This window comes from Chanodichthys erythropterus, chromosome 11 (genome assembly GCF_024489055.1).
Source record: "Chanodichthys erythropterus isolate Z2021 chromosome 11, ASM2448905v1, whole genome shotgun sequence".
Lineage (NCBI taxonomy): Eukaryota > Metazoa > Chordata > Actinopteri > Cypriniformes > Xenocyprididae > Chanodichthys > Chanodichthys erythropterus.
The window spans coordinates 37,363,766-37,388,962 of NC_090231.1; the positions used below are offsets into that span (position 1 = coordinate 37,363,766).

General features: G+C 39.5%; 1 protein-coding gene across 4 annotated transcripts in view; it reads left to right on the forward strand.

Annotated features, from left to right (window-relative positions):
* Nucleotides 1-22,452, forward strand: part of dock11 (dedicator of cytokinesis 11) — a 132,143-nt gene extending 109,691 nt beyond the window's left edge. For all 4 annotated transcript variants that reach the window (XM_067399681.1, XM_067399683.1, XM_067399682.1 and 1 more), the window contains 5 exons: nt 188-398; nt 3,747-3,937; nt 6,488-6,585; nt 11,718-11,856; nt 21,110-22,452. In XM_067399681.1, the coding sequence (XP_067255782.1) occupies nt 188-398; nt 3,747-3,937; nt 6,488-6,585; nt 11,718-11,856; nt 21,110-21,199 (729 nt within the window). In that variant the 3' untranslated portion in view covers nt 21,200-22,452. The remainder of the gene's footprint in view (nt 1-187; nt 399-3,746; nt 3,938-6,487; nt 6,586-11,717; nt 11,857-21,109) is intronic.
* The last annotated feature ends 2,745 nt before the right edge of the window (nt 22,453-25,197 follow it).

A 25,197-nucleotide genomic window follows, 5' to 3' on the forward strand; every position in this document is an offset into this window, starting at 1 on the left:
CCAGGAAAAAGTTGTTTATGATAAGAACAAACATTTGGAAGCACATCTAGCTTCCAGTCTTTGCATATTTTTGAGTATTTAACATTTGGAAACTGATTAAATTTTAAATGTTTTCCCTCATTGTTTCCTATTTCACTCTTTATTTAAAAAGGAACCACACACAAACTTTCTTTTTGTTTACCCAAAGGTTAACCAGAAAGAACTGGACCCAAAGTTGGCCTACATTCAGGTCACGTATGTCAAGCCTTACTTTGATGAGAAAGAACTGGTGGAGAGGAAGACGGACTTCGAGAAATGCCACAACATTCAGCGCTTTGTCTTTGAGACTCCATTCACACTAACAGGAAAGAAACAAGGAGGGGTTGAGGAACAGTGCAAGCGGCGGACGATACTTACCAGTAAGCTTGCAGAATGCAGACAGCTGGAGATCTGGCATAACTCCCAGTACATTATGTTTTTGAGATCAACAACATTTTACTCTTACAGTTTTTTTTTTTTTTTTTTTTTTTTTTACGACTCCCAAGCCACGTACACAAGGCACAATTTGGTTATCACTTCAACTTTTAGTGCTTAAAGCAATGCTTCACAACTGACAAAATGGGCTTTCAATAAAACTTGGCTGCCTATGCGGTAGAAAGGTGGTGGGGGGGAACCAGAGAAAAGGGGCTGTTGTCTTCCCTTTTGCCAAATCAGTAGGAAAACTTCAACAGCCATAATTCACTTGGCATGTTACCATCCAAGACCACTCTTAGTTGTCAAATACCCCCTTGCTTGAGTAAGAAATGCTCCTTGTCAAACTTGGTGTTGACATTTTTTGCTCAGGGGTGCAAGAATTCAAAGAGTATGTGAAGGATCCAGAAGGCTGTGTAGGCAGTGGTTGCAAAGAATCGTAAATATGGAGAGAACACTGCGAAAAAAAAAATCTGAAAACCATGTTTGTAGTGTCCATTTCAACCTGGATGACTACGAACACATTGTTTTAGTCTGAAAGAAGCTGCTGTTCTCTTAGTTCAGCCCAACTCCCCGAAAAAAAACCGCTGTCATTTAAAGAGCAGACAAAGTACAATACAATTTTCAGTGATAAACCTACTCTTACACCGTGTCTACACCTGACGCGAGTGGCACGACGTGACGCGTCAAAAGACAATAGAACCCATTAAATTCAGTGATATTGTCTACACTGGATGCACCACGATGCGACACGACACAATAAATTCCGGCAGTAAACGGATTCCCCGTTCTATTTCTGACATAGTCAGAGTGCTTTGTAACGATCAGTTTGTCACGTGCAGTGTAGACAGCTTTTCTGGTGTAGACACGGTGTTTCAATAACTGTTCTGTTAATAACCCTCTGTCAATTGGACTGTCTTTGGGCAGGGATACAAAAATATGGAAGTACAATGTGTAGTTTTCATGAAAGCCCTGGAGATGTCAAAAGAGTTTTGCTGGCAAATAAACAGGACTTTCTCAGTCCAGTTAACAAGGAGAAAGAGTAAACATTGTTCATTTACCACCGACACTATAAAAGTACAAAGCTGGTTGAAAGTCGGCAAACTTACACTTATAAAATGGATAGTTCTTGTCCTTGATTCTGATTGGTTGAGCCAAAGTCATTGTAAATTCCAAACATCATTACATCAGTATTACTTTAGCACTTAAATCCCTGTAAAATTTACGGTAAAAAAACGGCAGCTGTGGTTGCCAGAACTTTACCGTAAAAAATATGGTAGCAATGTTTTCGGTTTTATGGGACAACACTTAGTTTACTGTCTATTTTACAGTTCAAAACTGTATAATTTAAACATTTATATATTGTAATAATTACATTTCATAACTGTTCATAACATAAACATTCCATTAAATTTGTGGTAAAAAAACTAGCCTGACGTGGTCATACTCAATTCTAGTCAGAATATGAGTCTGATACTGCTCCATTGGGCTTTGATTATGGGGCGTATTTCAACCGATCCAGGAAAGACCTCAATTGGATAGAACTATAACCAATCAGAGCTACAGAGTAAGTGATGTATGTTGAGCTACGCATAGTTGTCAACAGAACTCAACTGCACACATGCTGGAACTAGTAGAAGATAAGCCTAAACAATCTTTGCTTTCGATATCTTCTATAACGGATGCGATGGCAAAATCTCAGTTCTTCAACAACAGCCATCATTGTTGTAAACTAATTCAACCCAAGCACTCTTTGATGATGTGGCTGATTACATTTCTGGTGATAATCTGTCAATCATCGCCCTGACAATGTGATTGGTCTGAACAGTTTCTGTTCGGGCATAATTACTGATCGAGTCCAGACCGAACTTCCCGACCTAAAAATGTTGTGGGCGGGGCTAAGTTCGGCTGGCATCCAGGCTAGTAAAAAACTATTTCATTAACTTATTTTAATTCATTTACCAACCTACTGAAGTACTAATATCTGTTTTGTTCTTTTGTAATACACTGACAACCACCAAACACAGTGGTGATGAGAGGGAATGTCAATTTACGGTTTTTCACTGTAAATGATACAATGACTTATTATTTTTAACTTCCAAAAACTGTAAATTTAGTGGTATTTTACTGTAAAATTACATTAAATGTACCGTTAGATCTATTATAGTTATTCACTGTATATAGTATGGAAATTTTCTGTAAACCAATGAACTGTATTTCACCGCAGCATTTTTACAGTCTTTTACTGTTTAGTTACGTGTCTATTATCTATGACTTTTGCCTCAATAAACTCCTAATTACAGCTTATTAGTAGTTGTTAGATTTAGGTATTGGGTAGGATTAAGGGATGTAGAATATGGTCATGCAGAATAAGGCATTAATATGTGCTTTATAAGTACTAATAAACAGCCAATATCAAAGTAATATGTACGCTAATAAGCAACTAATCAATAGTGAGAATTTGACCCTGAAGTGTTACCATCCGTTTTAGAAAAGCAATAAGCCCCTAACAACACCCTTTAGCTATTCTAATCTCACTACTCACATAGTGCTTTATTTAATCCTGTTGTGTACATACACAGTTCCGACATTTACAGGCGCGTACAGAACTGACGTTAATGACGTAATTAAACATGTATCAGCCTTCTGAGCATAAATAAAACAGTGCCTCTGTCAGTGGTGGTTTAGTTAAAATTTAAAAACACAAAAACATTGCTGTCATTGCAATTTCTTAAGTGACTCTAGTTTCATACACTCATGGAACGATAATTTAAGGCATTCACTCTCACATTTAAATGCAGATGTCACTCCTGAAACTTAACCTAATAATCATTGTTTATATGCTAGTTACAACATCCAGGTTCATAGCCTAAAGAAAATGGCATGTATATAATACTGAATAACATCAGTGTAAATATTTGATGGAACGAGCTAAAACAGTTTTGTATGAACAATGGTAATGACATGCTCCCCATGGGCCAAAATATGCCTGTCCTTCAAACTGGCACGCACTTGTGTGACAACTTTTGTGAGCGACCTATCACTTAGATAATGAGTCTTTTCAATTGGCCTCCTTACTCATTTATTGTCATGCACGGTGCCACAAACAATAATGACAACGGCAGGTGCGTGACTAGCTGTGAACTCCATGACTTCGTCTGACAGTCAATCATAGATGAAATATTAGATATTCCACTATTAGATCATGATTGCAATCTTTTGTTTGAGTGTCTTCAGGTTCAAAAGCGTATTGTTTGTTGACTCTGTGTGTGTGTGTTTGTTTTTTGTGTCTGCAGCGGCCAATACATTTCCCTATGTAAAGAAGCGCATCGAGGTAGTGGCAGAGAAGCACTTGGAGCTTAAACCGATCGATGTGGCAATAGATGAGATGAAAGAGAAGAGTACTGAACTCGCTAAGCTCTGCTCCAATCAGGAGGTTAACATGATCACGCTTCAACTCAAACTCCAAGGCTGTGTTAGTGTGCAGGTACAGACTCTGGAACTTTTTAGTCTTCATACTATTTACACTTCCATTCAAAAGTTTGTAGCACCCAAAAACCCTTGTTTTATACCTGTGTGTTTACATGATAACAGTGTATTATGAAAAGCAGCTCATTATAATGCAACACGAACGTGTTGATTAAAGGTGCAGTCAGTGATTTCTGAGAAGTGTTGTTGAAAGTGAATCAGACTGTGCAGCACCACACACTTGTAGCCAATCAGCAGTAGGGGGCATGTCCACTCATGATGGGTGTGGAGAGAGAGTGAGCAAGAGGGAGATTTGAAGAATGACTGTAGAAAGAAAGATGGCTGAGAGACATTACAAAAGAGAAAAGATCAGAGGAATATCACTGGGAAAAGAAGGTTTATGATCTGGCCAGAGCTTTAGGAATATCAAATAATATCAGAAAAACTTTCCGGCACTGGGGAGACCTAAGCCGGAAGGCCTGAAAACGGATGTTGTTTTTGCTCCATAAGAGAGAATATTGGTTTTGCTATTTCACAGAACCAAGATATGCTGTTGTTTTAATGTTAGCTAAAGTAACAGGACAGTTTTGAGTGTCATTATTTGTCTTGATCTTGCAAATACTCATGTGCTAGAGTTGTCAAAACTACTGACTTTTTTAAAATTTTAAAAATGTGATGCTTTGAGCGCTGTTGAGCGGATTCGTAAACACTTCTGATTGGCCATTGTGTTGACTCGCTCATCGGATATGTCTGTGATTGACTTCAATGACCAACGCACGGCAGTGTTTGAAAGCACACGTAAGTGTTTAAATTTGAAAGCGGGAGTGTTCGAGAGCAGGCTGGTCCGCGACGTGTGCATCTGTGTAAACGCTTGGTAAAAAGCGTCATTGGTGACTATTTACAAGCGTTGACTATTGAAGCCAATCACAGACATATCCGATGACCCGTGAACACAATGGCCTATCAGAGGTTTTTACGAATCCGCTCAACAGCACTCAAAGCGTCACATTTTTTAAATATCAGTACCGACTTGGTACCGAAGTTGGTCCTTTTGACAACTCTATTTTGTACTGTATGTTCATTTTTTTATTCTTCCTTGTCGTTTGTTCGTCATCTTCACTTGATTTTTTGCAAAGCAGTTTTGCTTCAGTTTTGGCAAATAGACGTCTACTTTTACATAATGGGCCCTATATTTTATCGATCTAAATACAAAGTGTAAAGCGCACGGCGCAGGTGCACTCAGGGTGTGTCCAAATCCACTTTTGCTATTTTAACGACGGAAAAACGGTCCGTGCGCCGGGGCGCATTTTTTAAATGGGTTGTCCCTATTCTCTTAATGAGTAATGGGCGTAATGTTCAATAAACCAATCAGAGTGTCATCTCCCATTCCCTTTAAGAGCGAGATGCGCGCGCACCATGGCGGATTGCTATTTACAAGGCGGAATTTGATGCCGATGAGTCAGTTAATATATATGTGTGTGTATTGGCACGATTGTTCAATTAATTAGCCAATTTCGTTCATCATTATAAGTAGTAATAGGCTGAATTGAAAATAGGTAGCCTAATTCTAACACACGCAATGACTATTCATCATTACATTTTTTATATTTATGTAGCCTACACAATAATATTATTTTACACTGCAATCCTTTTACACTGTTTTTAATATTTGGCATGTTTGTGTGATGTGTAATAAGCAAAGTCAACGCGCACTGTGGCCCAGAGGCGCAGTTTCTACCAACGCGCTCTAACAAAAAAATATTGCATCATTGACTTTAGACCAGGTTTGAGTTGGTCTATGGTGCAGTCTATTTTCAGTTCCTTAAAATAGCAATGCGCCGGCAATGCGCCTGAGCACACCTCTATTTTAGACCAGCACGCCCATGGGCGCACTAACTGGCGCAAATGCATTTACTAATTTAAGGACGTGGCGCTGAACGGGAAAACGCAAACGGCGCCGGACGCAAACTAGCAAACACACTTTCGCTGCGCCTTGCGTCGCATTGTGCCGGGTGTATTATAGGGTCCTGTATGTTTGTGCATTTTGGGGGTGGAGCAATAAAGGGAGGGGTGTGTTTGTTTGGAGTGTTTCTCAAAAATAGCTCACTGCACCTTTAAGATGACAGAATGCAAATGAAGGTAATAACATTCAAAACAAAGTTGCCCTGTAAAAGTAATTTTTGACCCATAATTCTAATATGACCACATTCTTAGTAATATAAAAATTGGTTCTGTCCTCGACTAAAGTTTTTTCTGGTCGACTAGTAGTCATTCATCTTAAGCGATTAGTCGACTAATCGCACATTTATTAATAAACCATATAAATCATAATAAAGAGCTTTTAACATTTTAATTATTGTTTTAACATTTTAATAATTAACTGATAAACTAGTGTTTTCTGTATTTTCGGCTGCAGTGATGAAGTTAACTAACTAAACGGTTAGTCGACTGTTAGGGGGCAGCCCTAATCAGAATATTCATGTGCATGCAGCCACAGTCCCTAAACGGCTGTTCACTGATAATGGTTTATTGCACAATCATGAATCTAATAACGTTTTTGGGCTTATAGGTGAATGCGGGACCGATGGCCTATGCCCGAGCTTTCCTGGATGAATCCAAATCGGGTCAATCCAGTAAGAAAGTCAAGGAGCTCAAAGAAATATTCAGGTATGCTATATTACCTTTGCCATTTTTATTGAACTTAGAAAGGGAACTGTGAGTACATAGCAATGGTTTCATAAGAAGAACCTAAAACGAGAATTACAAGGAAATTGGCCTACACCTAGGCCCTGCTGACACCTGGATCGAAGATGATTTTTGTAGATAGGTGAGATACATTTCCGTTTCCCTTTTGTCCACTTTCGACCACTACTGTCCTGATTTCTTTGAGGGGAGGGTCTATGGCCAGGTAAATCTACTGGATTAAATAAGTTTGGACAATTTACATATGAACACGAAAGTGGGCGACAAAAAAACATTAGTTTCTGCTCCGATAGCCACAAGAACTTGCACAGTGTGTGTTAGAAATCAGGAATGATGGGAGAACATTGTGCTTGATATTTTTTTCATCTTCAAATCAAACTTAGGTCTTCAGCGAACAAAGTTTAAATCCCATCTGTCTAGTGCACTTCCTATAATGTTTACGCATTAAGTCAGTAGGTGGAGAGCAGGCGGTCTTTTGTGGCTGTTCGAACACATTCGACCACATGAGCGTCTACACTAGGAAAGCAGGTTGAATGCATTTTTGACTACCTCTGTAAGTGGTCGAAAGTGGACAAGCTCAAAACATTTTAGACCCGGTTTACACCTGTATCTAGCGTCATCCACTTGTGATCGTATTGACGCAAACGTATCTTAATACCAGACGTACTATAGATACAGGTTAGGATATTTATATAAGATACCTATACAAATATTATCCATTATCGATTAGAATTCGATTATAAGTGTTTTTTAAAATTATTTTTGTTTGTTTTTAGTGTAATTTTCCACTTTTGTTGGTTATAAAACCACAATTGGCTCGTCTTTCTACTCAAGAACTTTAATTTCAAAAGAATAGTACTGTAAGTGTTCTAAAAATAGGTGAAGCTCAGGTTAGCCATGTTCAGGAAGCAACCAACTGCAGTCCCTGTTTATTCAACAGCATGTTTCATCTTGCCATGTTGCAGGAATGTATCTGTTATCAGACAGCACATCTCATTCTTGGAAATGGCTCAGGAATTTGTTGTCATCTCACTGACATTTGTATGACAGTTAAATGACACAGTTTTTCCTCCCATAAAAGAAGACATGTCAAAGTAAATTAATCTTTGAGCTGAATCTTTTGCAGGTAACTACTCACTAGAAATAACACATTAGGATGCAATAAAAATAATACGTACACACACACTTTAAAAAAAATATTTTTGCTATGTGCTACTTTTTTCTTGTTTATATTTAGGGCCGATGGTGTGAGGACCCCATTGTAATCGCTCAAGTCAATTCTTCTTCTTCCACGAAATGAATCGCATTTTTGAGGGCCTAAAAATGCTCAAACTCATGAATCTTTGCACGCATCAGAACTGGTGAAAAATTTACGTCCGATATGGATTTCAGAATTAGGTGTGCCAAAATGGCTCGATAGCGCCACCTACAAAATTTCAATTAAGCGCCCTTCGCGCTACGTTTCACGTACAGGCAGGGCCGCGTTATCCTAATGGGCAACATGGGCTGCAGCCCAGGGCCCCGAACACTTGGGGGGCCCGCGAGACAATCCTCTTTTGCGTTTTAAAACGCATCGTTGTCACACCCGAATCAAGAGTCACAGGCGCGCAGCGGACACGCACGCAGGAATACAACCAGGACAGTGGCGTAGCGTCTGGGTATGCACGTGCATATGGGTGGATTGGTGGCCCGCTATTACATGCTTAACACCAAGGTATACCTCGGGCGTTCGCATCGCGTAATTTTCGTCATCAGGAGGGTTCGCAGACGTCCGCGCTCCCCGTCCGCGTGCAGCCCAATTTTTGTGATGGCCCGGACCGTGTGTGTACTGTACAACAGCCCATGCGAAAGTGAATTGAGTGCTTGAAAACAAAAGTCCACTAGATAGTGCGCAGTGCACACGCCGAACGCATCTTTCCGCAGCCAAATATTTTTAGCACGCGCGTCTGTGCGCGACACAGAAGCCGTGTGCATGTTCATAAAAATGAAGCATAATAGAAATAATGTTGTCAATAACTTGCTAAAGCTTATCTATGTTGTTACTACTAAAATCATTAGTAAATGGACAAAGAAAGGGTCCATACAATGTCTTAACGATGATCTATTGCATTTGACCGTCATTTTTAAGGTGGGTTTCTGAAACTTATGCATGCAGTAATGTTGGTACAGAATTTTAAACGAGTTGTATTGGTTTTCTGAAAAAAAAAAAAAAAAAAACGGCCACATCTGCACATTTTAAGATATTGCACAAGTGAATAAATGTAACTCGTACACTCGTTGGGGTGGATACTTTTTATTCAACGAAATAAAATGCACATAAAACGTGATGAAAACATATTTAGAGAATAAACTAATAGTACATTTATTAGGTATAAAACGTGCATTAAAAAAGTCTGTGACAGAATAATTAACTAGAATAATCTTCGGACACATCGCATCTGAAATGATGCTATGACCATTCTGAAATTCCAAAGCCAGAGTCGAATCGGTCGAATTTAAACTTGGACTTGGTAAAAAGCCGTTTTTAAATTTAAATTTTATTTTTTACATTTTTAGATCAGCAATGCAAAGTCATAATGATGGAGGAGCGCATATGAGCCTGTTGTTTTTGTCAATCCATCCTAGAAATGTTTTTACCATTTTTGTCCGCATGTTTTAAATTGATATCTTATTCATATTAAAATCTTCATTCGCATAAGACGCGCGATTATGGATGTCGAGGGGGAGGGGGGGCCCCCTTTGCGTTCGTTAGCCCAGGGCCCCGCGAAGGCTTAACGCGGCACTGCGTACAGGTATGAAATTCGGTAGACACATGTAACAGCCCAATAACTACAAAAATGCCCCTTGGGTGCAAAATCTGAAAACCAAACAGGAAGTGAGGTATTTTGAGTTTTCTCTGCAAAAATTTTGCAGTTTTTGCCATTTCCAGTCCTTGTACTTTAACGAACTCCTCCTAGAGCTTCAATTAGATCAATGTCACATTTGGTCAGTCTAATCTGAAGGCCTTTGAGACGTTAAATTGCGAGTTTTCCCTGAGGGGCATGTCCGTGGCGGCCTGACAAATGTTTCGCCATGAAAAAGGAAGTTGTTGTAACTTGGCCGTACAATGTACGATCTGCCCCAAACTTCACAAGTTTTATTAGTCTACATGGCAATATTCAGTTACAGTCATAGCGCCAACTGCAGGCAACAGGAAATGACATGTTTTACACTGTGATTAAAGCAGAACTAAGTAACTTTTTTTACCTTCATATATAGTTTTCTAAGTCCTTACAGTGGTTGGCACGTCCACGCCAAAAAACAGCACTTGCAAGTTGAGCTTCGCCGACGCGACACAATCTCGCCTCATGTTCACGTTTACACGAGAATGACAAAATGCTTTATGGTAATTCAAAAACAATGTATATATTATGACTTTATAAAATTTTGAAAATTACCCACCTCCATCGAGATTTCTTGTACTGTATTTGCAAAACTACTGCGCTGGTGAGCGTTGTAGACGTTGTAGTCCAGAGCTGCGCTTGGAGTATTTATGACAGTGTCATTCACTGAAGGAACCTGTAGGGGGAGCTTCGCAAATCTTACTGAGTTACGCTTTAACTCATGATAGAGATTTTACCAGAACCACATCATACATGGTCAGTCAAATCTTAAGGCCTTAGCGAAGTTAAATTGCAAAGATCTTGAGTTTTCATTGAAGTGTGTGTCTGTGACGGCCTGACAAATTCTATGTTTCTCCATGAAAGAGGAAGCTCAGGCATACAATGTTCGATCTGCTCCAAACTTCACATGTGTGATTAGAGTCCTGGCCTAAAGACATCTATATGCCAATATTCAGTTAGTCATAGCGCCACCTATTGGCAACAGGAAATGGAATGCTTTACACTGTAATTCACTCCCTGAAACACATTTAAATATGCCATGATGTTCCAAGCATGCTAGAAACAAGTTAAATCATGCATTGCTATTTGCTAATGCGATTAACACCACAAAACAGGAAGTTGTTGTAACTCAAGCATACAATGTGCAATCTGCCTCAAACTTCACGTTTGATAAGTGTCCTGGCCTGAAGACATCTACATGCCACAATTAAGTTATAGTCATATCGCCACCAGTTGGTAGCAGGAAGTGTGGCATGTCCATACGAATGACGGACATCATCCTCCTATATTTATGTACTTAAAGGGTTAGTTCACCCAAAAATGAAAATTCTGTCATTTATTACTCACCCTCATGCCGTTCCACATCCATAAGACCTTTGTTAATTTTCAGAACACAAATTAAGATATTTTAGCTGAAATCCGATGGCTCCGTGAGGCCTTCATAGGGAGTAATGACATTTCCTCTCTCAAGATCCATAAAGGTACTAAAAACATATTTAAATCAGTTCATGTGAGTACAGTGGTTCAATATTAATATTATAAAGCGATGAGAATATTTTTGAAACGCCAAAAATAACAAAATAACGTCTTATATAGTGATGGCCGATTTCAAAACACTGCTTCAGGAAGCATCAGAGCACAAATTAATCAGTGTGTCGAATCTGCTGTTCGGAGCGCCAAAGTCACGTGATTTCAGCCGTTGGAAGTTTGACACGCGATCTGAATCATCTGATCTGATTCATTAATGCTCCTATGCTTCATGAAGCAGTATTTTTTGTTTATTTTGTCGTTATGTTTTTTTGGCGCTCCAAAAATATTCTTGTCGCTTTATAATATTAATATTGAACCGCTGTACTCACATGAACTGATTTAAATATGTTTTTAGTACCTTTATGGATCTTGAGATAGGAAATGTCATTGCTCCCTATGGAGGCCTCACGAAGCTATCGGATTTCAACTAAAATATCTTAATTTGTGTTCTGAAGATGAACAAAGGTCATATGGGTGTGGAACGGCATGAGGGTGAGTAATAAATGACAGAATTTTCATTTTTGGGTGAACTAACCCTTTAAATGCATATTGCCCACCATTCTCTTTTTTCCTAAAGCCACCTGGTGGCGGTGGCACGGGTGCGAGGTCCCTTTCATCATTACTTGCAGCTTTAACATTACATTGTTTCTGTTATGCTTAATTGTTTGGTTATATGTGTTTCAGGCAATTTGTCAATGCATGCAGTATGGCTCTGGACATTAATGAGAGACTCATTAAGGAGGATCAGTATGAGTATCATGAGGGACTAAAGGCTAACTTCAAAAGCATGGTTAAAGAACTTTCTGAGATCATCCACGAGCCGGTATGTTTGATTGCATCTTTATAATTCTTGCAGCACAAAATTCTTGTTCATCTATCATCTTCTCTTACACACAACACATTTCTGCAATTAATTCAGCCCAAACTCCATTCAAATGCTTACTAGATAATTTGGTGTGCTGTTTTGGTCTTTGTTAAAATTTAAGATTAAAGTTTTAAAATCCTGGTGGTGGGGATGTCTTTGTAAGCTGATTTTTCTTTGATTTGCTGATTAAAGCACTTGTCATTTTCCCATATCTGATAGTTTCTATGTGGAATGCCACTTCTCATGAAAATGTTCACCCGTCTTGATTTTGTTCCTCATTTTTTATTTCGGTACATAAACCCCAGTAATGTATTGCCACACTAAGTTCTGAAGTTATTTGACAATATAAGACAAAGAAAAGTTTTGATTCCTCAGATGATGTGCAAAAATCTCAAAGCTCGTCTTGACTCTTTGATTATATTCATTCTCAGTGTTTGGGAAAGTTAATTTTAAAAGTAATACATTACAATGTTGTGTTACTCCCTAAAAAGTAACTAAGTGCGTTAGTTACTTTTGCATTATGTGTTATAATGTGTACCCCCAACACTGTTCATTCTTGTCACTTATGTCAGATTTGATTTACACCATGCATTAGGTTGACACATTCTTAAAAAGTTATAGGCCAACTTTCACACTAATGGCAGTTTTTGCTAGCATTTGTTGGTTGGCAAGTTTAACTTTTGACCCTGTGCATGGGTTTTGATTGTTTTTGCAGTTGCACCAAAGATAAATCTGTAGTTCTGTACTGTCTATTCTCTTGTCCATGTAGACTCCAGGAAATGAGCTACTTTAACTGGGCATTTCCCTCTGTAAACAAACCAAAAAACAAATTTACTGTATATCTCTGCCCGTTAGTAAATGTTATTCAAAACTTGGAGATTTCAGTGAAGATTTTGTTTTGTCCTCATCTTATGACTAGCAGTCATTGATTGGCAGACTGGTTTGTTAGGTTGGTACGATTAAAGCACAACAGGTTTGATATGTTTTGGCTTGTACATGGTTTTCCAGAGAGAGTGTGACCTGAGATGACATAACATATTTATCTGAAGATTTTGAGAGTGAAAGATTGTGTTGCTATTGTGTACAAAAAAAAAAAAAAAATAAAAAAATAAAAAAAATTACATATATATATATATATATATATATATATATATATATATATATATATATATATATAATATACATTTACTGGGTTTTTACCATCATGTTCTGACACCTGTCTTAGAGTAGAAATAATGGAATGTGTTAATTTAATGTGAATAATTGACATTTAAAGACATTTAATAATTTCTTAAGTCTATATTTAATGTTTACTCATCTGCCATAGTGTTTTTAAATTTGGGGTCTTGCAGTGGATATAAAAATTCTACACACCCCCATCAAAACTTCTGGTTTTTGTGATGTAAAAATTGAAACAAAAAGAAATCATACCATATAACTTTTGCACCTTTGATTTAAAAATGACAACCTCTGCATTGCCACTGAAAACCAAAGTCGTAAGAGAAAAAAACAAACTGCATAAGTGTGCACACTCTTTTATAATATGTGACTGTGGTTAGATTTTACTTAAGTTTATGTAGCTTATGTGAAATAGTACACACCTGTCTTATCCTGAAGTGACTCCAAATTTATTTCAGTTCTTCTCATAAGATTTTTGCATGCATGCTACTACAAGAGCCATGGGGCCACAAGGAGCTAACGAAGCATAACAAAGTGTCTTATTATTAAACCGTATCACTCAGGTGAGGGCTACAAAAACATTTCCAAGGGATTAGATATACGAAGGAACACAGTTGAAGATTGTCAACAGCAAAAGGAGAGAGTATGACACAACTGTGGCCTTATCAAGAACGGTAATCGTTCAAGATAAAGATAAAGAAAACTGGTCAGGGAGGCTGTCAAGAGGCCTAGAGCAACATTAAAAGAGTTGCAGCTCTTTCTGGAAAGTACTGGCTGCTCCTACTCAAACAGACTGAGTGTTGTAATAAAATCAAAAGGTTCATCCAAGTATTAGTTCAGGGGTGTGCACACTTACTGTATGCAGTTAGTCATTCCAAGTTTTTCTTTTCTTTTTTTTTTTTTTTCTTTGAATTGTGTAATTTTGCATAGATGATTTGTTTGGGTTTTGTTTTTTTGTTTTTTTGCATGTACAATGCGGGGGTGTGTAGACTTTTACTGTATATCAGCTATATTTGATTTGGTTTGATTTATCATCATATAGGATTCATTTGATTGAAATTCAACTTAATCAAAGTTGTATTCATTGACAACCCTATTTATTGAATTTAAGGGTGCGTTCACACTTGTAGTTCGGTTCGTTTGGTTCATTTGGTCCGGACCAAAGAAGAAGAAAAAACATTTAGTCCTGGTCCGGTTAGCGTTCACATTGGCAATTTTATCACCGAACCAAAAGATACCAAACCTTAAGGCATAGGGATACATTCACAACATGATTGGTCGGATTTTATGACATATTTTGAGACGGAACTTACTGAACATCCAAAACAGTGCTGTTTTCTGAGGTAAATGCGCTCGTTGTGTGTGTGGTGCGGTGCGTAGCCTGCATGTGATGGTATTTTGGCCAGCTGGGAACTCGTGAAGAGCTTATAAAATGTGTAAAGTAGTCAAAACACCGGCGGGAATCCATCCGTCACACACACAAATGATCTGCAGCGTGGAGACGCGCGTCTGACGCCCGTCATGGGCAAACTCGCGACTATGACAAGAAAAACCGACATGCGTGAGGATTCTGTCCTTTTTAGGGTCTCGTCTTCCTGTTTTTGGTTCAGTTACATGTCTTTGGTCCGTGTTGCGTTCATATATTATTCGAACCGCACCAGAGTTCGTTTGGAAGCAGACCGAGACCCATCTTGTTTGGTGCGCACCAGGGTTCGGATGGCAGCATTCACATGTTCAAATGAACCGCACTAACCGAGCAATCGCACCAGGGTTCGTTTTAATCGAACCAAACATAACAAGTGTGAACACACCCTAAATGTTTTTTATTTTGTGCATGTCATGGAATAGGCTTTGAATCCAACAATGCACTTTTTTGCTGGTTTTCTTCAGAAGCTCAATGCCCCAGTCCTTTGCTTTCTAAAACTTGACCGGTTTCACAAGTTCCTATTAATTATTTGCCATAGCATTTTAATGTCTCCATTTTCAGTTTAATCCTCAGAGCAGTCGTGTTATATTATATGTCTAAAATGCAGAAAACATTGTAGTCATGGTTAGTGAATATGAATATATTGAATTGTCAGTCAATGTCAGGGTTCTGTCACTTCAGTCTAGTTTATTTCTTGGTTTTGTGACAGAGCTCTGACACTCCCGTTCTTGTCGTGTTTTTGTGTGAGCGTACGGTCTCGAGTGTTCTCAGGGCTGTGCGCTCTCTTGTCTGCGTGCCTTGTTTCATGTTGGGAGCGTGGCGTTCGGATCCCGGCACTCGTGTCTAGTTTGGTTTCGGTTTCGTGTCGGGATTCGGACACTCGCGCTCCCAGTCCTGTCTTTATTGTGAGCGCACGGTTTGTGTGTACTTTCACTTGCCGTGCGCTCTTGTCTCATGTTTTGTGTAGCACGCGGTTATTTCCACCTGCCGCGTGCGTTCATGTTTTTGTCTTGTGTTGTGTAGCACGCAGTCTGTGTTTCACAGGCTGCGTGCTCTCATGTTGTCTTGTTTTGTGTGAACACGTGGCTTATGAGTTTTCATAGTCACGTGTTCATGTCTCGTCTTGTGTAAGCACATGGCTTGTGATTTGTCTTCATTGGCCATGTGCTTGTGTCTTTGTTTTGTTTGACGTGAGCACATGGCTTGTCATGTGTTTCTTTGTGCCATGTGCTCTCATGTCTCTTGTCTTGACCCCGCCCACCTTGTTACCTCATTATTGGTTGATTTGCCCCACCTGTCATCCCTCATTACCTGCCTTATTTGCTCTCCTATTTATTCTCCTTGTGTCTGCAGTCCTGTGCTGGTTCGTTGTCACTGAATGTCTTATATTCCCTGGTGTTGTCAGTCAGTCAAGTCAAGTCAAGTCCTGTTTTTGTTAAGTCTGTTTTTTCCCCCACTGGGTAGTTTTTGTTGTATTTTGTTTTATTTTGTATTATAAATAAAGCCCTTCTCTTCCATGCAAATTGAGTCCTCGCTCCTTCTACCACCCACCCAACCTGACAGAACGAACCAGCCACAATGAGGACTCAGCAGAAGAAGGGCTTGCATCGTCCACCAGCCTCCACTGTCTCCAGCCCTCTTTTCCAGCGCATGCTCCAATTTAAGATCCTGAGCTCTCTCCGTCAGGACGGCACTGACCTGAGGGAGTTTGCTGTGGAGTTCAGTGGAGCTGCAGAGGGCCTGGAGCTCAACGACACTTCTCTCAAGGACCTTTTCAATTATGCCCTTGATGAACCCCAGAGCTGGTGGACGATGAAGGGCCTGGATCACCTGACATTTGGGGAGCTTGTGGACTTTCTCGATTGCAGAGAGGATGCTCCTGTTGCAGCTCTCCCAGATGTGGATGCTGCAGTGTCGTTGGAGGCAGCTATCTCCATACCAGCGCCTTGCCAACGTAGGCGGAGAAGGAAGCCTTCCTCCATCCCTCAAGGCCCGGAGGCCACCCCAGAGCCCGCTCCAGCCCGTGAGTCCGCTCCAGAGCCCGCTCCAGCCCGTGAGTCCGCTCCAGAGCCCGCTCCAGCCCGTGAGTCCGCTCCAGAGCCCGCTCCAGCCCGTGAGTCCGCTCCAGAGCCCGCTCCAGCCCGTGAGTCCGCTCCAGAGCCCGCTCCAGCCCGTGAGTCCGCTCCAGAGCCCGCTCCAGCCCGTGAGTCCGCTCCAGAGCCCGCTCCAGCCCGTGAGTCCGCTCCAGAGCCCGCTCCAGCCCGTGAGTCCGCTCCAGAGCCCGCTCCAGCCCGTGAGTCCGCTCCAGAGCCCGCTCCAGCCCGTGAGTCCGCTCCAGAGCCCGCTCCAGCCCGTGAGTCCGCTCCAGAGCCCGCTCCAGCCCGTGAGTCCGCTCCAGAGCCCGCTCCAGCCCGTGAGTCCGCTCCAGAGCCCGCTCCAGCCCGTGAGTCCGCTCCAGCCCCGCATGCTCTCCCTGTAAGTCCTGTCATGGTCAAGAGGGCTGTCTTCGCCTTTTATGTTTTGGCTGTTCTGCGTGCCTGGAGAACGCACTCAATTTCTTTTGACCACGGACCAGTCTGTCAGCCCAAGCCCACTACCATCCCTGATACGGCCACAGAGGCTGCCACCGAGCAGCCCCAGCCTGAGCCCGCTGCCGTCCCGGAGCAGCCCCAGCCTGAGCCCGCTGCCGTCCCGGAGAAGCCCCAGCCTGAGCCCGCTGCCGTCCCGGAGAAGCCCCAGCCTGAGCCCGCTGCCGCCCCGGAGCAGCCCCAGCCTGAGCCCGCTGCCGTCCCGGAGCTGCCCCAGCCTGAGCCCGCTGCCGCCCCGGAGCTGCCCGCTCTCCCTGGTGCGGCCACGGAGGCCGTCACTGAGCCGGCGCCAGTCAAGCCGTCTGCCCAGCCGGCGCTAGTCAAGCCGTCTGCCCAGCCGGCGCTAGTCAAGCCGTCTGCCATGCCGGCGCTAGTCAAGCCGTCTGCCCAGCCGGCGCCAGTCAAGCTCCCTGTATTTCCCTGGCCTTCTGCTGGGACCCCAGACCTGCCTGAGCCTCCCTGGCTCAACCCTCCCGTCCCTCCCTGGTTTCCTTAAAGACATTTTGTTTTTGTTTTGCTGGCTGACTTGGCTCCCCTCCCTCCCCTCTTTGTCTTTGTGTTTTGATGTTCTGTCATGTTGTCTTGTTGGTGTGTTTTTGTCTTGTGTCGTGTATGTTGTCATGTTTGTCTTGTGTCCCTCGTAGGGGATGCCAGGTGGCGTCCCTTTAGAGGGGGGGTAGTGTCAGGGTTCTGTCACTTCAGTCTAGTTTATTTCTTGGTTTTGTGACAGAGCTCTGACACTCCCGTTCTTGTCGTGTTTTTGTGTGAGCGTACGGTCTCGAGTGTTCCAGGCCTGTGCGCTCTCTTGTCTGCGTGCCTTGTTTCATGTTGGGAGCGTGGCGTTCAGATCCCGGCACTCGTGTCTAGTTTGGTTTCGGTTTCGTGTCGGGATTCGGACACTCGCGCTCCCAGTCCTGTCTTTATTGTGAGCGCACGGTTTGTGTGTACTTTCACTTGCCGTGCGCTCTTGTCTCATGTTTTGTGTAGCACGCGGTTATTTCCACCTGCCGCGTGCGTTCATGTTTTTGTCTTGTGTTGTGTAGCACGCAGTCTGTGTTTCACAGGCTGCGTGCTCTCATGTTGTCTTGTTTTGTGTGAACACGTGGCTTATGAGTTTTCATAGTCACGTGTTCATGTCTCGTCTTGTGTAAGCACATGGCTTGTTATTTGTCTTCATTGGCCATGTGCTTGTGTCTTTGTTTTGTTTGACGTGAGCACATGGCTTGTCATGTGTTTCTTTGTGCCATGTGCTCTCATGTCTCTTGTCTTGACCCCGCCCACCTTGTTACCTCATTATTGGTTGATTTGCCCCACCTGTCATCCCTCATTACCTGCCTTATTTGCTCTCCTATTTATTCTCCTTGTGTCTGCAGTCCTGTGCTGGTTCGTTGTCACTGAATGTCTTATATTCCCTGGTGTTGTCAGTCAGTCAAGTCAAGTCAAGTCCTGTTTTTGTTAAGTCTGTTTTTTCCCCCACGGGTTAGTTTTTGTTGTATTTTGTATTATTTTGTATTATAAATAAAGCCCTTCTCTTCCCTGCAAATTGAGTCCTCGCTCCTTCTACCACCCACCCAACCTGACAGTCAATTACTAAACTAGAATTTGCTGTATGATTTAACACATTGTTTATAGTGATAAAATGAACATTGTAAAAACTAGCTGACCTTAGAAACACCCCCCTAAAACATTAGCAATTGCAGTTGTCTTTATCTGTAAAAGTGTGCATCTCAAGTTCATCTAAAGCCACGTTTCCACCAAATTAGCCAGAACAATTTGTCCCAGGAAGTTTTTTTCCCCCAGACCTGTTGCTGTCTGCTTTTCCGGTCTAAAGTACCATGAAGATTAACGTGACGTGGAACTGTAGGCGACTTTTCAGTTTCCGCTGGATTTTGTCCACCGCATATAAGCTTAAAGGTGCCCTAGATTCAAAAATTGAATTTACCTCGGCATAGTTGAATAACGAGTTCAGTACATGGAAATGACATACAGTGAGTCTCAAACTCCATTGTTTCCTCCTTCTTATATAAATCTCATTTGTTTAAAAGACCTCCGAAGAACAGACGAATTTCAACATAACACCGACTGTTATGTAACAATCGGGATCATTAATATGTACACCTCCAATATTTGCATATGCCAGCTCATGTTCAAGGCATTAGACAAGGTCAGCCAGTATTAACGTCTGGATCTGTGCACAGCTGAATCATCAGACTAGGTAAGCAAGCAAGGAAAACAGTGAAAAATGGCAGATGGAGCAATAATAACTGACATGATCCATGATAACATGATATTTTTAGTGATATTTGTAAACTGTCTTTATAAATGTTTTGTTAGCATGTTGCTAATGTACTGTTAAATGTGGTTAAAGTTACCATCGTTTATTACTGTATTCACAGACATGTTCAGGGGACACCTTAGACTTATATTACATCTTTTGAAAAGGCACCTCTAGGGCACCTTTAATAAAGCCTGAACATCATCATCTGTACATCGATCATAGTTTTTAAACTCCATTATTGATTTGAATAGCAAACAACTCTTACTGTACGCACAATAGACTTTTAAAAATGGTGGTTGAAATAAAATGCTGCGTGGAGTCACCCCCAAAAGTTCCTGAACTATCTCGTGAGCAGGGACTTTCTGAGGGGGCAATTTTTACTCTGAACTTCATTTAGACCCAGGTCCCTGTGGTTGAAGCACACAGAGTACCACCCCAAAGTTCCTAGTTCCCAGGGAAGGTTCCTGCGGTGGAAATGCAGCTTTATATGGCCTTCTTGAAGAGTGAACTTCACCATTTTTAATTAACAAGATCCAAGTACTTAATTTAGATCAGTAATTAAAGTGTTATTGTTTTTACGTTGAATTAGTTGTTAATATTACAGTACATTAGTTGCACCCTCAAGCCATCCTAGGTGTATATGACTTTCTTCTTTCTGATGAACACAATCAGAGTTATATTAATAAATAATCTAATGCGTCTAAGCTTGGGTTTTGATTGTTTTTGCAGTTGCACCAAAGATAAATCTGTAGTTCTGTACTGTCTAGTCCATGTAGATTCCGGGAAATTAGCTACTTTAACTGGGCATTTCCCTCTGTAAACAAAAGCCGCATTTTCTTGCACTTCAAACTTGTTGCCCCCATTCACTGCCATTATAAACCTTGGACCCGGCAGGATATTTATTAATATAACTCCAGTTGTGTTCATCAGAAAGAAGAAAGTCATATACACCTAGGATGGCTTGAGGGTAAGCAAATCTTGGGGTAATTTTTATGTTAAAGTGAACTAATCCTTTAATTCTATTCAGATTATACTATAAAATGTAATCCTTAGGCAGTTATGCATGTGAATTTTATGCAATGAAGATAATACATGAAATGACATTTTCACACACACACATCCTCTTTAATATATCATTATTTTAAATGCATGTTAGAGCTCTTGGAAACACCTATACTTTCAACACAGCACTCGTAACGCCACCACAGGATATCTTTCTATAAAGACCTTAATAGATTAGTTCCTCCATTACACATTGTTTAGACTAGCAGAATTGCAGCAATCGAGGGTTTGCCTGTGTGACTAAGGCTTAATGCATCTACATGATAATTGAAATGACTGGAAATAAGAATGTGGTCATGTGTTGCAAAATGTTTTGATAACTGGTTAAAACAAGTCCTCAAAAGTCTTAACCAAAGTAAGCGGTTGTAAAGTGCTTTTGCTTCTCTTTGTTATGCTGTCCTCTTAGAAGTACTTCTGCTTCTAATGTGTCTCTTGTTTTTCTTCCTTATGCTGCCATGTCCTATAGATTGAGTTCTAGGTAACCGCTTTTAGTATTTGTCTTATTTTTTTTTGAATATTTTTGCATGTAGATGCTATATCCTATGATTATATACTTTCTGTAACTGTACGTGTGTGGGTGTGTGAGAGAGATCATGTTATCTGCTAATTACTGTACGTGAATCCAGTCTTCCATAACATTTTGAAATCCTTATCTTGTTTTCATCATCTTTTTCACAGATCTTCCAGGAGGATATGATGCGTTCCCTGCTGCAGAACTCTATTCACGTGTTCCGTGCTATCAGTGGAACGTCTTCTGACCTGAGCTAGAACCTGATGCTTGTTCCTGATTGTTCTGGACTATCAGCTCTCCAATCACAACTGAATGTACAAGTCAAGCATTCCTTCAGGAAACAAGAATGTTAGCATCTTTGCCATGTTTTGCTTGTTGTGTACAGCTAGTTTGTGTACACATAAAGACAAAATTGAGCCTATGTACTTTTTTAATGCACATTCCTGCTCATATCGTGTTTGCATCGACGTTCCTTCTAGGCTCACATTACCAAGAGTTTTTTTCTTTTTTCAACCTTTACTCTGAAAAGTTGAAATTAGCAAAGAATCATAACAATGACATACTAAGTCATAATTATGCAATAAAAAAGTCATAATTATGACATATATGCGACATTATGTATGGAGCCCCTAAAGGGACATGGTGATGGAAAAAATGAGATGGGAATAAAAAAAATATGGAAAAAAAAAAACGGCATTCGCTCGCAAAAGCATTGACATATAATATTTCCTCCCATCTCGTATTTTTTTTTCCCATCACCATGTCCCTTTAGGTGCTCCGTAATTATGAGACATCAGTCATTATGAGATTTTAAAAAAAGTCCCATAGTTATAGTGTCATAATTTAGATTTTTTTTTTTTTTTTTTTTTGCATAATTATGACTTTTTATTTTACATATTTATTTTACCAAACCATGCTTTTTGGGCATCCGTAGACTATATATTCAACCATCTCTATATGACAACTTTTCATGATCCAATTAATTATTGATGGATAAAATCCATCCAATGGATATCAATGGATAAAGCCCAGTTTTCATTTTTATTTGTCTCATATTCTTGGAATATGTCACGTTTAAGTAAAATGTTGTACCGATGCCATTGCGTTTTGACTGTAAATTTTCTCTGTGTTGTTCAGTCTATGTTTTGCATCTCAGCCAAACTGTCCATTTAAATTGCAGGGATGCCACTAGAAACGAAACACGCAGTGTAGATCACCCAGCACACCAAAGATCAAATGGACAGTTTATATTTTATGCTTACATTTCCATATCATATGGCTTTTACATTGACAGTTTTATTTTCTGAAAATGTCAGGTGATCTTAAAGCCTAAAGCTGAATCTTGTATAAAAGAAAAAAACATAAACATCAAGACAATAGAGAACAAAAGCCAACATTTTCAGTGGCTGTGGTTCTGGAAGTATTTTTGCCATTCATTTTCTTGATTTATCTTCAGGAAAAAAAAAATTATTCAGTTATAAGCTACAAACCCAACCAACTAGCTTCAAGGTCAATCACATCATTACAAATGTGTGTGTGTGTGTGTATATATATATATATATATATATATATATATATATATATATATATATATATATATATATATATATATATATATATATATATATATATATATATATATATATATATATATATATATATATATATATATATATATATATATATATATATATATATATATATATATATATAATATGGATGATGGTACTTTTATTTTTGTTTTTTTAATGATGTAATCAAATCTAAAAACAATGGTACAATGAAAATTTGATTTAATTATTGATATAATAATTTAATTATTGATTAAACAAAATTATGACCATAAAATGAAAATTCTGTCATCAATTATTCATCGTTCCAAATCTTTTTACTCTGAGATTTTTCTGTTCCTCCATAGACAGCTACGCAACTACCACTGTGAGATTGTAAAACTAATCCATTTGAATTAAGTGGTTTAGTCCAATTTTTTTTTATATATAATTAACAAATTTAATTTAGGCTTTTACTCGCATATAAACTTTGATCAGCGAACATAAACAGAAGTTCAACTGAACCTGAATGACCTGAACCTGAACCTGAACCATCTTCTGAAAGCTCAATACACGAGTCTACGAGATACACGAGAATGAACCTCATTGGTTCTCGCACGCATCAAGCACACTGATGTTTGAGTTGATGGACGTTTACATGTGAATACAAGCCTAAATTCAATCTCAATATAAAGCGAACGATTCTCTTCAGGAAATTTGGACTAAACCACTCAATTCATATGGATTTTTTAGTTTTTTTTAATGAACTATTTGAAGCGTCAAAGGGACAGAAATCTCTCAGATTTCATCAAAAAGATCTTCATTTGTGTTCTGAAGATGAACAAAAGTTACAGGTTCGGAACGACATGAGGGTGAGTAATTAATGACAAAATGCTGATTTTTGGGTGAACTAACCCTTTAACTGAGCTTTTTGTTTACTTAGCCTTTATTCATGCTTGTTGCCTGGTGCAAACGGAATGTTGTTTATTTTAAGAGAAACATGGTTGGCTGTTTAAGAGGTCAGTGTTGCCAAAATGTCGAAAAGAAGAATTTAAACTGACTACTACTGTATGTGGTCAAATCATATCGTCCCTCTTCCCTATTTTCATTACTACAAACTGACTGCGAGTTTGTAAAATGAACTAGGATCATTGTGCATCATTTCTGTCATGAAATGAAATAGAAGCCATCTGGAGTTAAAATGATGTTATATATGCAAATCTTTTTAAAATGAATGCACACCCCAGATGGTAACAACTGACTTTATGGGCAGGAATGATATAATGCAGTATGTAACAGAACTGATATCCAGTTTAGGCAGACTTGATTCCCATTGTAGACGTTTTTTTTATTTTTATTTTTTGTTTTTTTGGGCTGGTCCTTAGTTCCTGCCTGCTGATACAGCCAGAACAGCCTGTCTAGGGCTAATTTATTCACAAAAATGCTGTTAATACTTTTCAGACCTTGCTGCACTGAATATGCAAATTGCAATCAGAGGATATGTAGATTTATATAGGAAATTGTCCATTTGTTGTAAATGCATATATATGTGTGTGTGTGTGCGTGTGTATGAAAAACGTATACAGTATTGGCTGAGCAGTATTTGCAAGCAGTTTTTTAAAAATGTTTACAATTACTAGTTTAGTAATAAAGCCATCTTCTGATCAACAGTGGACAATTAATTTGCTAGAAAGAGAATAGTGTGAGACAAACTGCCATTTCATTATTTCCTTAGATTTATGTCAGCATATAATGTATGAATGTTTTTGTTTTCTCTGTGGTCTGTAGTTCAAAAGATAAATATTTCTTAAAATATGTCTTTTATGATGTTTATTCTGAGCTCTTTTAAACTCTGTTTTCCCATAACAGTGCTGCTTCATTTTCCAAACAAACACACACACAAACTGGGTAACCACAAAATACATGTTAGATCAAATTTGTGACCCTTGTCTGTATAAGAGGTTTCAGACCCTTTTTGGTTCCCAATTCCATAGAGAACTTAATAACCTTTGCATTGAAAAAAATAAACATGTAATTTTTGGCATACGCTTCTTTTAAATCCATTTCCATATAATTTTTGTCTAATATTTACAGATTTGTCACATTTCTCCAAACTCGGATCACTGTTTTCAAAACGGTTAACTCCGTGACCTGAACACTTTGTAACTGTCCTAAACAGATTGTAAGTTTTCATTCATTTCACACATACTGCAAATCATGTCAACCATTTTCTCAAAACACTGTGCACACAATTCTCAGACGTTTTCATAATAGTTCATACATTCAACCAAAACATTAATATATCAGGGGAAAAAAAACACAGCTATTTTTATTGGCTTTACACAAATCACAAACATTTATGTACCATTTGTCCAAACATAACAAACAAAACTCTAGAATTAGTCATATTATCAAATGTATATGGTATGTTTTCAATTAGTCCCAAACAGATATCTGCTTCAATACACACAACACAGGAAATGCAGTTTCCCCAAATGTTTACACATTTATCACAATTGCATTATGTAATAGAGAAAATATAAAAGGGAAAGTATAAATTGAGCAAGAAAATATGCAGGAGAAGGGGAAAATATAGAGGTGTAAGTGTAAAGGTGGTGTTGTGAGTAGAGGAAGGGGTGTCATGAGAAGGAAAGAAAGAGTGGAACATACAGAAGGAGATCATGTATGAGGAGAGGAGGAAGTAA